The 14,910-nt window shown below is 40.9% G+C and overlaps 1 protein-coding gene across 1 annotated transcript; it reads right to left on the bottom strand.

Moving 5' to 3' along the window:
- Positions 1 to 2,881: 2,881 nt before the first annotated feature.
- On the bottom strand, positions 2,882 to 4,639 carry LOC124143862 (arylsulfatase B-like). The gene has a single exon (XM_046513015.2). It carries the CDS (start codon positions 4,508 to 4,510, stop codon positions 3,077 to 3,079), a length of 1,434 nt encoding a protein of 477 aa, XP_046368971.2. The 5' UTR covers positions 4,511 to 4,639; the 3' UTR covers positions 2,882 to 3,076.
- Between the last annotated feature and the right edge of the window lie 10,271 nt (positions 4,640 to 14,910).

The following is a 14,910-nucleotide window of genomic DNA, read 5'->3' as shown; positions in this document are numbered from 1 at the left end:
ATACACCGGTAGCCACTGCAAACATACATATACACACGGTATTTCATACTCCCACCCTCCGGTGTAGGTTTGAAGGATGAACGTAGCATAATACCAAGTATATAAAAGTCATGCATTATTTTACATACCGGTAGCCACTGCAAACATACATATACACACGGTATTCCACAGTATCCCCCCCGTGAAGGTTTGACGGATGAATGAAGTATAATATCAAGTATATAAAAGTCATGCACTATTTTACATACCGGTAGCCACTGCAAACATACATATACACACGGTATTCCACAGTATCCCTCCCGTGAAGGTTTGACGGATGAAGGGAGTATAATATCAAGTATATGGAAGTCATGCTTTATTTCATATACTGGCTGCCACTGTAAACATACATATACACACGGTATTCCATAGGTTTGACAGAAATATGCAGTATAATATCATGCTTTTTTTCATATAACGTGAGTTATACACAAAACAGGAAATGAGAGGAGCAATTTCGGCTGTTACAAGAGTGCAGTCTCGAAACGAACCCACCACACAGACAGCCAGAGGCAGACATACATACACACAGACAGACAGAGGCAGACATACAGACAGACAGGGGCAATCAGACAGACATAGGCAGACATACAGACAGACAGACAGACAGAGGCAGACATACAGACAGAGGCAGACAGACAGACAGACAGACAGACAGAGGCAGATAGATAGATAGATAGATAGATAGATAGGCAGACAGACAGAGGCAGATAGATAGATAGATAGATAGATAGATAGATAGATAGATAGATAGATTGAAAGAAAGAAAGAACGACTGAAGATGTTCATTAACTGTTTTGTATGACTAGTACCGTCAAGGCCGCTGACCTACCGATGTGTCTGTCAACGTCTATTTGTCATTTTTATTTTTTTTGTGGTTTGTATATATAATGAAAACAAATCTCCCTCTCCTGTTTCATATCGTCGATACTCTGGAATATTTCCCCATACTCTGAAACTGAAACCAAGAACAAGGCAATGCGCCTGCAACCTACACTGAACTCGTTAAGTGTGGGTTTAACACTGAAGTCGTTTAGTGTGGGTTTAACACTGAAGTCGTTTAGTGTGGGTTTAACACTGAACTCGTTAAGTGTGGGTTTAACACTGAACTCGTTAAGTGTGGGTTTAACACTGAACTCGTTAAGTGTGGGTTTAACACTGAACTCGTTAAGTGTGGGTTTAACACTGAACTCGTTAAGTGTGGGTTTAACACTGAACTCGTTAAGTGTGGGTTTAACACTGAACTCGTTAAGTGTGGGTTTAACACTGAACTCGTTAAGTGTGGGTTTAACACTGAACTCGTTAAGTGTGGGTTTAACACTGAACTCGTTAAGTGTGGGTTTAACACGGAAGTCGTTTAGTGTGGGTTTATAGGCAAAGGGAGGTAACTCTAATCGAAACGTCTTAGTAGAAGAAACGCTAGTAAAATACGTGTTTCTGTGTTAGCTGTTCGATTACATGTTTTTTGACGCATTGATAAGCAACACATGTACCAGGTTTACAATGTATTCCAGCTATATGACCTGTAATTAATCTAGTCTGGAACAAACAAACCCGTGACTGATATTATGAGCAACGTCCCAAACCATTGGATACGTGACACGCAATCAACGAAGACACCGAGCGTGACGTATGGATAAATTTTGTCGCCTCTTGCAATATTTATTCGAACCCGGGGTCAGAAGACGTAAGACAAGAGATAACATACAAAATATATCTCTACAATGTATGCATGCTACAGGCCTCTTCACAATACTTTGGGGCCCTAAACGAGTATTTTTTGTCGCTTGGACATTTTGAGAATGTGCTGACGGGGATTATTTCAAACACAGCCCTGAACAAGGATATACATGTTTTTCCTATTTTCTTGAAATTTTCTCATTGAAATGCTATGCCATGGGTGCATATATCCAGATCTAGCGCCCCCAATGCCGCTTATCCATAACGTGAGCAGCATAATACGCCATCATCGGAGGTATGTGTACATGTCTTACACTACAAACAAACGCCGTCCTGTAGTCCAGTGTGGTAGGGAAAGTACCCCGACATGAAGCAGTTTCTGGATGGCGAGCACAAGGGCTGGACATAGGAGGAGTTGAGGAAGACTCCAGCACGGGCCAGTCTGTCCAGGTTTGGGGCGATTGTGTCCAAGGTAGCTCCAGCTGTTGTCGCCAGCGACGATGAATGCGATGTTAGGGTGGGTGCATGTCACTAATTATTATATAATTAGTTGGAAAACGAGATTTATGTTATCTTGTCAATTTTTCAATATTTTGGTACTGACAATCCTCCGTTTCAGTTTGCAAGGCGTGATATTCCGTTTGTCAGGGCGAGGCATTTGTTTACTTGTTTACCTTGACTCTGGTCCGATAACTTCTTTATCAAACTATTTTATTGCATAAACACTCAGGCAACAGCCATGGCCATATGATAGCATTACAATCTGTCTAAACGCTAAAGGCCGTGGTATTAAAGTTCCTACACGCTTCTCCCACAGAAGACTGAGTGAGTGAGTGACTATTGCTTTATGCTATTCGTGGTGTTGTAAATTTTAAGTATGCATTGCCTAAATATTAATACAATATTTTCAAAACTCGGCTTGGGATAGGTAATTCTTATATCATTACTTGTCACTATATCAACAATGCCACTGGCTGTTCATGAGTATATCATGCACCAGTAGTAATGTCATGTGCAAGCCTAAGACACTAGTTTATCGTTGCCAGATCATTCACTAGTTCTATGTATTCATAAAATAACGTGTATCAAATATGCGTTGTTCTTTAGAAGGACCATTAAGGAAAAACGTCATCAAACCAAAACTAAATCAGTACACAAACACGAGAATAAGATTATTTTTATTTAAAATATCATCAATACATTTCTACATAACGACAATGGGTAAAGGTGTTTAAGATAGTTACATGCGGAGTAGGTGCTCGCTAGCGACATAATCTTTCACAATGTTTCATGTTTCACTCATGCGAATCTGTAAATAATCATAAGTCGGAAAAAGGCAGCATCAGCTGTTTCGTCTTCAACACCACCCAGGACTCCAGGCTCCATTGAAATATTTGGGATTAGAAGCTGGATCTGGTGCTGGGTCAAGTGCGGGAACACGACTCTTCTTGTACTCATCTAACTTTTCTATCATCACTGCAGCTAGTTCTGGATACTTAGCTATAATGTCTTCGTGTTCTGTAGGATCCGCTGTGATGTTGAACATCATGTATGGCGGAAACGGTCTATCGTCTGCTTCATACACACTCATGTCCATTCCCAACTTTGGCAGTGGAGCCCAGTTGTTATAGTTTCCAGGACTCCCTTGAATGAGCTTCAGATCTCCATATCGGATAGCTGACGAATTTGTCATGTCGTATATATTGTAGACAAACCCATTTCTCTTGCTCTTTCCACCATTGATGAGCATGTCGTACTGACTGACTCCGTCCATGTTGGGGTCCGTGTTCTCTCCACCAGCCAGCTCCACCAAGGTCGGGTACCAGTCCACAGCATGCATCATTCCAGTGTTAACATAGCCCGTCTTCTTCAGCAGAGTCTTACTGTAGACGAAAGCAGCTCCTTTCGTTCCCCCTTCCCACAACGTGGACTTAGCTCCCCGTAGAGGCAGATTATTTGCTGCATCAAAGTAAGGTCCTCCATTGTCTGATGTGAAGACCAGAAGCAAATTGTCCATAAACCCCTCTTCGTCAAGACTCTGCACAACCTTTCCAACAGCCTCGTCCAGGGCAGTTACCATCCCACAATAGATCCTCCGGTTAATGGTCTCAATGTTCTTGTACATGTCCTCAAACCTCTTGGGTACTTCCAACGGTGCATGCACAGACTGAAAGGGCAGGTAAAGGTACAATGGCTTGGATTTATCGTGTGTCTTGATGATTTCAATGGCTCGTTCAGTGTACACATCTGCTGAATACCTTCCCTTGTCCTCTCTGTCCACGTCTTTATTCTTCCTGAAGTCTACACCGGTCATGTTCATTTCCGACCTCGTGTGATTGTAGTAGCCCTCTTTACCCGAATAATAACCAACGAAAGAATCAAAGCCCCTTTCAGTTGGCGTGTACTTCCAGTTGCAGAATCCAAGATGCCATTTTCCAACAATATGAGTTGCGTAGCCCAACGATTTCAATCTTTGAGGTATGAGGGTGAAATTGATCGGCAGGTACTTAGGTTCCACCACGAACACCACTTGGTCCTGTAGTCCAGTGTGATAGGGGTAGTATCCCGACATGAAGCAGTTTCTGGAGGGCGAGCACAGAGGCTGTACGTAAGAAGAGTTGAGGATGACTCCAGCTTTGGCCAACTTGTCCAGGTTAGGGGTGATCATGTTTGGGTTGTGCCATCCAACGTCGTTCCAGCCGAGGTCGTCAGCGACGATGAATACAACGTGAGGCTTGCTACATTTTACTAATGTTAATGCCATTAGTTGGTAAATGACAGTGGAAATCATTTCGTATATCCTCACTCACACCGTTTTTCAGAGTAACAAATGTTAAGCAAAGGACCTCACACCCATCCGATAAGGCCGAATTTAAATCTGAATCTAAAATATGTATCGCAATACGCATGGACACATTTAAGTCAACGTTATTTAGGATTTTGACCCGTCAGATAAGGAAGGTATTTGTGAAACTGATTTACACTCCCACGTCACAGAGATAAGGCTCATGGTGTGACTCAAAATCAAGGTCAGCCCTGTGCGGATATATATAGGACTAGGTCACGGCACACTGACAATATACATCCGAAGGAAATCACCTGGTGTTCAATATATACATTAGACTGGTCCATACGTGCTAGAATAAGTTCACACCAATATAAACTATCAGTCACCAAGTTTTATTCGATTTGCAGTTGGATCTCATACTGGGCTTTGTACGCATGTCCAAATGTTCTGTTGGATGAGCTAGGTCTTGGGTGCTTGACAATATGGCCGCATATTCTATTGGATGAGCTAGGTCTTGGTGCTTGACAATATGTCCACATGTTCTGTTGGATGAGCTAGGTCTTGGTGCTTGACAATATGGCCGCATATTCTGTTGGATGAGCTAGGTCTTGGTGCTTGACAATATGTCCACATATTCTGTTGGATGAGCTAGGTCTTGGTGCTTGACAATATGCCCACATGTTCTGTTGGATGTGCTAGGTCTTGGTGCTTGACAATATGCCCACATGTTCTGTTGGATGAGCTAGGTCTTGGTGCTTGACAATATGCCCACATGTTCTGTTGGATGAGCTAGGTCTTGGTGCTTGACAATATGGCCGCATATTCTGTTGGATGAGCTAGGTCTTGGTGCTTGACAATATGTCAACATATTCTGTTGGATGAGCTAGGTCATGGTGCTTGACAATATGCCCACATGTTCTGTTGGATGAGCTAGGTAGGTCTTTGTGCTTGACAATATGACCGCATGTTCTGTTGGATGAGCTAGGTCTTGGTGCTTGACAATATGCCCACATGTTCTTTTGGATGAGCTAGGTCATGGTGCTTGACAATATGCCCACATGTTCTGTTGGGTGAGCTACGTAGGTCTTTGTGCTTGACAACATGGCCGCATGTTCTGTTGGATGAGCTAGGTCTTGGTACTTGACAATATAGCCGCATGTTCTGTTGGATGAGCAAGGTCTTGGTGCTTGGCATTATGGATTACTTTGTGGAATGGAGCCAAGGTGGTGGTTCTAATACACGCTGATTACTGATTAAACGTCTCTTGCACTAACGAGTAAAAACTTTGAAATGTATAAATCAGTTCCAGATGTAAAATGGTGTAGCAAGTTAAAATGTTCACAAATCACTCGGTGAAGGATTCAGCAGGTTTGTAATGCAAGGGAAGTAAGTCTATACCTGATAGCTTTTGAAGCGTACATACAATCCTCAGAAATGCAAACAATACTGCATCAACAGCCGGTCATGTCATTAACATTCGCGTTCACAACTGCGTTGGAAGCTTTATTTGGCCCTAATTCGAATATTTGAAGACACCAACAAACTCACCAACTCATCAGTTCACCAACTCATCTGCTTCCATGATTATTGACGATGACCTTAACGGCTTTGCAAGTTCATATATGTATACATGATAACAAATTGCAAACAAATTTAAGATTTTGTTTTTGTTAACCGTTGTCACACCTTAACTGAAGAAATAAGTGAACGTTTCAATTATTCCATTATTTCAAAACTTTGTGTTTTCATTTTTTCATAATGAATAGGAAATCTAAAATTTACAGGCAACACGTATGTTCATCAGCAGTCCTATTTATATTGCAATCTCCTGTACATGTAGCAATTGTCAAACAGATAGATTTTTAAGTCTCTCTCTCTCTCTGTCTAAACACAGGGGCGGGCGGGTAGCCTAGTGGTTAAAGCGTTCGCTCGTCACGCAGATTCCCGACATGGGTACAATGTGCGAAGCCCATTTCACTCACTCACTCACTCTAAACACAGAAACAGGCGTATTTTACTGGCGCGTGTTCTAATAAGACTCTTCGATTAGAGTTACCTCTTTTTGCCTATTATTCAAAACTGAACCACTTCTAAGTTAAACAACGTCTGCGTTAAAAACAAACATACAAATAAAGAAATGTCAGGTCACTTTTGGAAAGATAAACTGACATAACTCCACCAGTCACAACATTGTGTAACAGCTTACATGTGGGAAGACAATCTAAAGTGCAGTGTCAAAACATTGTGAAAAAGTATGCAGCAGTCAACATTATTTTGCAATAATGAAGTTTGTCCCCTTATTCGCAATATTGCGTAAGAGGCGACTATGCTTGTCATTAAAAGTGACTAACGGGATCGGGTGATTAGGTTGATGCATGTCATTGTATCCCAGTTGCGTGGATCGAAGCTCATGATGTCAATCACTGGATTGTCTGGTCCAGATTCGATTATTTACAGACCGCCGTCACATAGCTGGAATATTGCTGAGTGCCGCGTTAAACAACAAACATTATGTGTGACTACAGCATAAGCATATATTTTTACATTACTATCTACTAATGATGACACAAAAGGTTCGCGAAAAGTTTAGTGTATCCTGCCCTATCGGAAGCATCCGATACAAACACATGCAAAGGCAAGTCAAATTTTCAACTGAAACAATACCTGATGTCTTCCATATGTCTACCATAAAACCTTTTGAAATTTGTTACGAATGTTGTAACACGGATGAAACAACTTTTGAGCAAGAGTCGTTTGACGCTCTTTAAACTCTTGGAGGAAAAGTCATGCTCGACTGTATCTAAAGAGTTGTGAAATGTATGGACACCAAAGGCTTGATGCTGGAATATTGTCCGCACAGATAATCACAGAATTCCAGGACACTTGTCTCATTCTACAGCAGATAATATCCCACAACATAACAGACATTGATAACACATATAACATTCAGTCCTACTCTTTTAACATCTATCAAACTGTACAAGAAACGGTTAAATTAATTAAAGGTAGCCATCGAGTGTTCATCCCAATCACTGCTTAATGCCCAAACTAGGCTTACATCATTGTATCAATTTTTAGCGTCACGGGGTTCCCCATTACGTCACATATGTCCTTGTTTTGCGAGATACGTTCAGTAACAAGTTGTAGTAGACGCTATAACACCGAAGTCGTGTGCAAAATGGAAATTCCATTGTGATGTATTTAGTGAGTGAGTATGGTTTTACGCCGCTTTTAGCAATATTCCAGCAATATCAGGGCGGGGGACACCAGAAATGGGCTTCACACATTGTACCCATGTCGGTAATCGAAGCCTGGTCTTCGGCGTGACGAGCGAACGTTTTAACCAATAGGCTACCCGACCGCCCCGTGGTGTATTTAGTCCACGTTTTCCTTTGGGGTCTTCCAGACTTTCGATATGAAACATAAAGATGTGGTATAAACATAATTTTGATAAGCATCGGTACAAAGCGTACACATACAACCATGTTTTATCCTCCAGATATCTACTTAGGTGAGTGAGTGAGTGAGTGAGTTAAGATTTAACGTCACATCGGCAGTATTTCAGCCATATCGTGACGAGAAGTACATTAATAATACATAAATGTATACAACATAAAAAGCTGTCAACGATGGACAGTAAAATTACTAGAATATCACAGATTAATATTTAAAACTAGCATACAACTATAAAAGATATCACTATATATAACAGTACAATATAAAAAATTAAAGGGCTATAGATCGCCAGCAGCTGAAGGTAGATCACCATGCTAGGGTCCATGGGGACTTACAGTACTTTTGCTACCTGCATGGACCCCAGCCGGATTTACATCATCCCTTCCGCTGTTGGCGATTAATGACAAATCTAGCCAGAATAAATGAACATATATACTACGTCTAAAAACGAGCAGAAATAAACATACTTTGAAAGACGTGGTCTTACATACCCTCTCAGGGGGACAATAATTTTACACTACTTTAACCCCCTTCGAGGATATAGCCACTAACGATCTCAGTTACTGAATAATTCTACCAATTATAAAAGTTATTTATTTAATTACACACTATAACAATCAAAATTTATGCAGTAATTCGATTTCCTTTAAAAAACCAATAATTAAATGACTACTTACCTGATAAAAAAGATCCCTGATACATGATACCTTGAAATATTTATCCCTTGTGATGGAAAAATCAATGCAGTCAAGCAGGACATGCTTGACCGTGATTCTTTCATCACAAGTGACGCAGAATGGAGGATCTTCACCTTTTAAAATATATTCATGAGTATAACGTGAATGGCCAATACGACATCGTCTTAAAATGACCTCTTCAAATCTGGACTGACAACCCAAGTAGGTATAACCGATATTCGCTTTTATTGCATGTAATTTATTTATACCAACTTGGGTGTCCCACTTCTTCTGCATTAGATCTCTGATGTAAGATCTAATGACAGGTTTATAATCACTGTATGGTAAAAGAAGTGGTGTCACAGATTTGTTGAGTGCTGCTTTTGCGGCAGCATCAGCCAGTGTGTTACCAACAATCCCAACATGGCTTGGTAACCAACAAAAAACGATGTCATATTGGCCAGTCGCAAGATCATTAAATAACTCAAGAATTTCAATTAAAAATGGATGTTTACATGACATATTTTTAATAGCCTGAAGGCACGAAAGTGAATCTGAAAAAATAATGAAGTCTTTATATTTTGATTTCTTCTTGATATATTGTAGTGCTGTTAAAATTGCGTGCGCTTCTGCTGTGAATATGGAACTATTATCGGGTAAACGTGAAGATACTGTTCTGGATCCAATGACGGTGGCACTAGCAACTGCGCCACCATCCTTGGATCCATCTGTAAATATAGATTTATATGTGTCATAAGTGTTTCGTAATTGATTGTATTCTTGTTTATAAATAAGTGGATTTGTATCAGATTTCTTAAGTTTTGTTAATGTGAGGTCTACAGTTGGTCTTACCATCTGCCAAGGAGGCGATGAAAAAAGTTTTGTGGGAGCTATATCCTGAAAGGTAATGTTCGCAGCAGAAACGACTGATTTAATTCTTATTCCTAGTGGTGGAACAAGAGCTGTTTTCTTATTGTAAATATCTTCGTAAAGAGGATTAAATACGCAATTAAAGGCTGGATTTGACTGATTAGAATATAATTTAGTGATGTATTGTAATGATAGTTTCAGACGGCGTTGTTTAAGAGAAGGCTCATCCGCCTCAACAGACAGACTTGGAATAGGAGAAGTGCGAAAGGCTCCAAGGCAAAGCCTCAGTCCTTGGTGATGGATAGTATCAAGTTTTTTTAAATTACTTTTGCAGGCTCCACCATAGACGATGGAGCCGTAATCAAGTTTTGAACGGATCAGTGACCTGTATAAGTGTAGGAGGGTTGTCTGATCCCCTCCCCACTTGGAATTGGATACAACTTTCAATAAATCAAGCGCCTTCAGGCATTTAGCTTTAAGTGATTGAATGTGTGGTAAGAAAGTTAAATGGCTATCAAAGATGAGTCCCAAGAATTTGGCCTCCTTTACAACTTTGATAGGGGTGCCATTCAAAAATAATTCAGGGTCTATATGCGGCTTATATTTTCTGCAGAAGTGTATACAGTTAGTTTTAGACATAGAAAATTTGAACCCGTTTTCGAGAGACCACTTATGAATTTTATTGAGACAGATTTGTAACTGCCTCTCTATGGTATGCATATTTTTACCACAACAAGATGCATTAAAATCATCCACGAACAGTGATCCATCCACTGAATCACTTAAAACCTTGGACAGACTATTAATTTTAATACTAAACAATGTGACAGACAAAATACTGCCTTGTGGGACACCCTGATCCTGATTATAATGGTCAGACAGGGTGGAACCCACTCGGACTTGAAATTGTCTGTCTGATAAAAATTGCGATATAAAATGAGGCAAACGGCCTCTCAAACCAAAATCATGTAAATCCTTTAGAATGCCATGCTTCCAAGTAGTATCGTAGGCTTTCTCAAGATCAAAAAAAAAATTGATACTACGTGTTGTTTGTTTACAATAGCATTTTTCACAAAGGATTCTAATCGTACTAAATGGTCGATAGTACTTCTATTTTGACGGAAACCACATTGGATATTTGTAATTAGATTATTGGTTTCCAGATACCAAATTAATCTATTATTAACCATTCGTTCCATGGTTTTACATACGCAGCTTGTTAAGGATATAGGTCGATAGTTAGAGGGATCTGTATGATCCCGGCCAGGCTTCGGTATTGGGACTACAATGGCATTATGCCATGAAGTAGGAAAATTCCCTGATGTCCATATTTGATCAAATATGTCTAAAAGTGTCTCCAGACAAGAATCTGGTAAATGTTTTAAAAGCTGGTAATGAATGTTATCAGCTCCTGTTGCTGTGTCATGAGCTTGCCGAAGGGCGGTATGTAGCTCATGTAATGAGTAGACTTCATTATAGTCTTCACCATTATCAGAAGTGAAATTAACTTTGATCTTTTCCTGTTGTTACTTAAATTTTTGAAACTCCGGGACATAATTAGAAGTTGAAGAATGTTTCGCTAACGTTTCTCCAAGTTTATTGGCAATATCTGTTTTATCCGTTAATAACGTGTCACCTTCCTTAAGATGGTGAACAGACGATCTTGAACCTTTGCCTTTTATTTTCTGCACCATATTCCACACCTTGGATATGGGCGTGCGGGAATTTATTTTGGAGACATAGTTCCTCCAAGACATACGCTTATTTTGTTTAAAAGCACGTCGTGCATTGGCATTTGTAATTTTGACTCGATCTAGATTATGGACTGTAGGATGGCGGCGGAAATACTTTTCCGCTTTCTTCCTATATTTTCGTGCCTGTTTGCATTCGTTGTTAAACCATGGTTTACGAATATGAGGAATTGCAGAGGACTGTGGAATTGCTTCATCAGCAATTTCATTCAGCAAGTCCGAAAACAACTGTATCGGATCTTGAACATGTTGAAAAATGTCAGGTGTTAATTTTTCAGTGGATAATAATTCATATAAAGACCAATCAGCCTTTGTAAAATTCCACCGAGTTGTTGGTGGACGATCAGTAGGGTTAACAGTTTTAAGGATGGTAGGGAAATGGTCACTCCCACAAAGGTCATCATGAACTGACCATCCAAATTCGTTGTAAAGATCTGAATCTGTGATGGAGAGATCCAGTGCTGAATATGTTCCTGTAGCAGGATGTAAATAAGTGTTTGAATCGTCATTAAAAAGGCAGAGATTGTTGTCCGAAATAAAGTCTTCGAGCACTTTTCCCTTTCTGTTTGTATTTGGACTTCCCCATAGAGGGTTATGCCCATTTAGATCGCCCATGATGATACAGGGCTTTGGTAATTGATCATAAAGATTCTGAAGATCAGCCTGCTGAAGAGTAGTCGAAGGAGGAATATATTTAAGGAGCACAAAGTAAGTGCAATGTGCAAGGTAAGTCGGACAGCTACAGCTTGAAGATTTGTATTGAGGGGAACAGTGCTATGGATGATACCTTGCCTGATCAATAAAGTAGAGCCTCCAGTAGCTTTATCACCAGGAGGTGAAAACGAATGATAGCAATTATATTGCCGTAAATCAAATATATCGGTGTGCTTAAGATAAGTCTCTTGGAGACACACTGCTGATGGTGTAAAGTCCTGAATGAGCAATTGTATCTCATTAAAATTTTTCCTGAGTCCTCTGCAATTCCACTGAATCAAATGAGGCGTTTGAGTCATGGCGGCTCAATGGGTGACCTCACACGCGAGCGTGAAGAACTCCTAACACTGGCCTCTGAAGACGGAGTTACCTCCATATCCAAAGGTCCAAAGGAGTTATGGACAGGCACCTCTGAAGGAGAGGGTGTCCTAAGATGTTGTCTGTTAAGTTTTTTTCTTTCTGTCTTTGAAATGTGAACATTTCCTGGTTTTTCAATTTCTGGTAAACATTGTGAATCAGTCTGTGATTCTGAAGATGATGTAGTGGGCTGACAATCTGATTTCTTGGGCTGAATGACAGATGTTGTTTCTACTGGTTGATCAGAGTGAACCCAGGTCAACGCAGTCTGACATTCAATTGATGAAGTGGAAACAGAGCGTGACACTACAGCAGAGTAAGTTGTAGTTGAAGTTAACTGGTTATTGACTTGGTTACTGACTTGCTTCTTGGCTTCCAGATATGAAATATTGTTGGTGTGTTTCAGTTTCAATATCTGTGACTCAGTTTTCCATACAGGACAGGACTTTGACCAAGCTTCATGTTGGCCACCACAGTTGATACACTTGGCATCTGCCCTACATTCTGTGCTGTCATGTTTACCACCACAACGCTGGCAAACATGAGGTCGATCACAAGACTTGGAACCATGGCCAAACCTTTGGCAAGTATAACATCGGAGTGGATTGGGGACATACACCTCCACCCCGATGTTAACATAACCAGCTTTAATTGAACGAGGAATGGTTGTTCGATCAAAAGTGAACAGATAGGTGTTCAGGGGAGTGATAACACCATTGATTTTTTTTGTAAAACGTTTTACAGCTGTCACTGCTTGATCCTTCAACTCTGTGACGATATCTTGTTCTGACATGTCAGAAAGGCATCGAGCTCTGTCACGAACAATGCCTCGACTGGAGTTTAAAGTCTTATGTGCTGAAACAGCAACCTCAACATTAGCAAACTGACTGATGGACAATAGATTCAGAGATTGCTGCTTCTTCACACATTCAACAAGAATGGAACCACTACGGAGTCGCGTTACATTTTTTACTTCTCCACAATGTCCGTTAATAGCTTTTGAGATAGCGAATGGGTTGAGTTTTATAGGTTGTTTGTCAGCAGCCTCGATCACCAGGAATCGGGCGCATGAATCATATTTGTTGGGAATGTTCCCAGAATCATCATCTTCAAGACGTCGTTTTTTGTCATTGCGAATAGAACCAGGTTGTTGGGTAGACATAGTGAAAGAAAGGTGTTTCAGCATACCTGCTCCCCACCCACCATGGAGTGTCAACAAGGACAGTGTTGTAGCGCATCGGATGTCCAGCATGCAAACACCAGGGATACAGGGATGTAATACTCCAGCAAATATGACTTGAATAGCTATATTTATCTACCAGATGTAGTGCCAGGCAGGTTCAGTCCATGACAAGAAACTGGAGACATACAGAATACAGAGGTCAACATCACCAGATTGGCCCATGAGCCACCGCCTTCTGGCGTAAGACTCTAGGCAATTTATTCCATCAAAAATTGGTAATTCATACAAAGTATGCATGGCCAAGTCCAAAATATACATTATAATAACAACACAGGAGTGCATACACAATATTACGCACAGGGCCTGGCATGACCAGCCGATTGATAAGACCGGGCCCATCTTACCACCCGTCTAGGCGAAGTAAGGGTCGAAGTAGTGTGTTGGGCAAAGGAACACAGTTCCAGGAACCAGTGCCCTCAACTACCAGACTCCCGTCCTCCGCCGACACAGGGACGCAACCCACGGCAAACAGGTTGCCCATTTTGGTCGCCTCATACGACCAGCAATGGGAGGCTGTGGAAATATTCTGCCCCGGTTCCACACGGGGGAAGAGCTATTAGCGTTACCCAGCACCCACCACGAGGAGGTTGCTCTTCACGAGTGCCTATCTACTTAGGAGTCATGAATGAGTGAGTATGGTTTTACGCCGCCTTTAGCAATATTCCAGTAATATCACGGCGGGGGACACCAGAAATGGATTTCACACATTGTACCCATTTCGGGAATCGAAGCCGGGTCTTCGGCGTGACGAGCGAACGCTTTAACCAGTAGGCTACCCGACCGCCCCTCGGAGTCATGAACATATCACTAATGACGAATGTGAAGGCACGTCTATTACCTAAAGTTGCCTACTGGTATGTAACATTTAAAGTCTTTTGTTCTTTTTTTATACCTCAGAGGTCTGGAAATAATCGGGTGTGGACAAAAAACCAACAACCAGGCATATTCCTGAACTCTTTTCTTGACATCCAGACACATACCACAAGTCGAAAACATTGGAAGTATTGTCAGTCATCACAAAACTGTAACATGCAACGTCGTTACACACACCGACTGTCCCGGTGCATATTTTGAGATAACCAAAGTATGTGACATTGAAAGCTTCATAACTTTTAAGAAATTCATGCTAAGGTATGTCACACCATGTATCTGCTGTAAGATCTTGAAAGAATTCATATGAACGCCGATCCCACACGAGATCCCAAATGTATCTCTTAAACAGCCCACCCCAGAAATATGAAATGGTCTGTCAGATTTTGTATGTAGACTGGATATTTTTTCAGCTGAATCTGCGAAACTCAAATTCTTGGGTTAACCTTATCTGCTAGTCAGTGT

This window comes from Haliotis rufescens, unplaced genomic scaffold (genome assembly GCF_023055435.1).
Source record: "Haliotis rufescens isolate VD_foot unplaced genomic scaffold, xgHalRufe1.0.p SCAF_2, whole genome shotgun sequence".
Classification (NCBI taxonomy): Eukaryota; Metazoa; Mollusca; class Gastropoda; order Lepetellida; family Haliotidae; genus Haliotis; species Haliotis rufescens.
The sequence above is the reverse complement of the archived record's forward strand: the minus strand, read 5'-3'. Positions and strand labels throughout refer to the sequence as shown.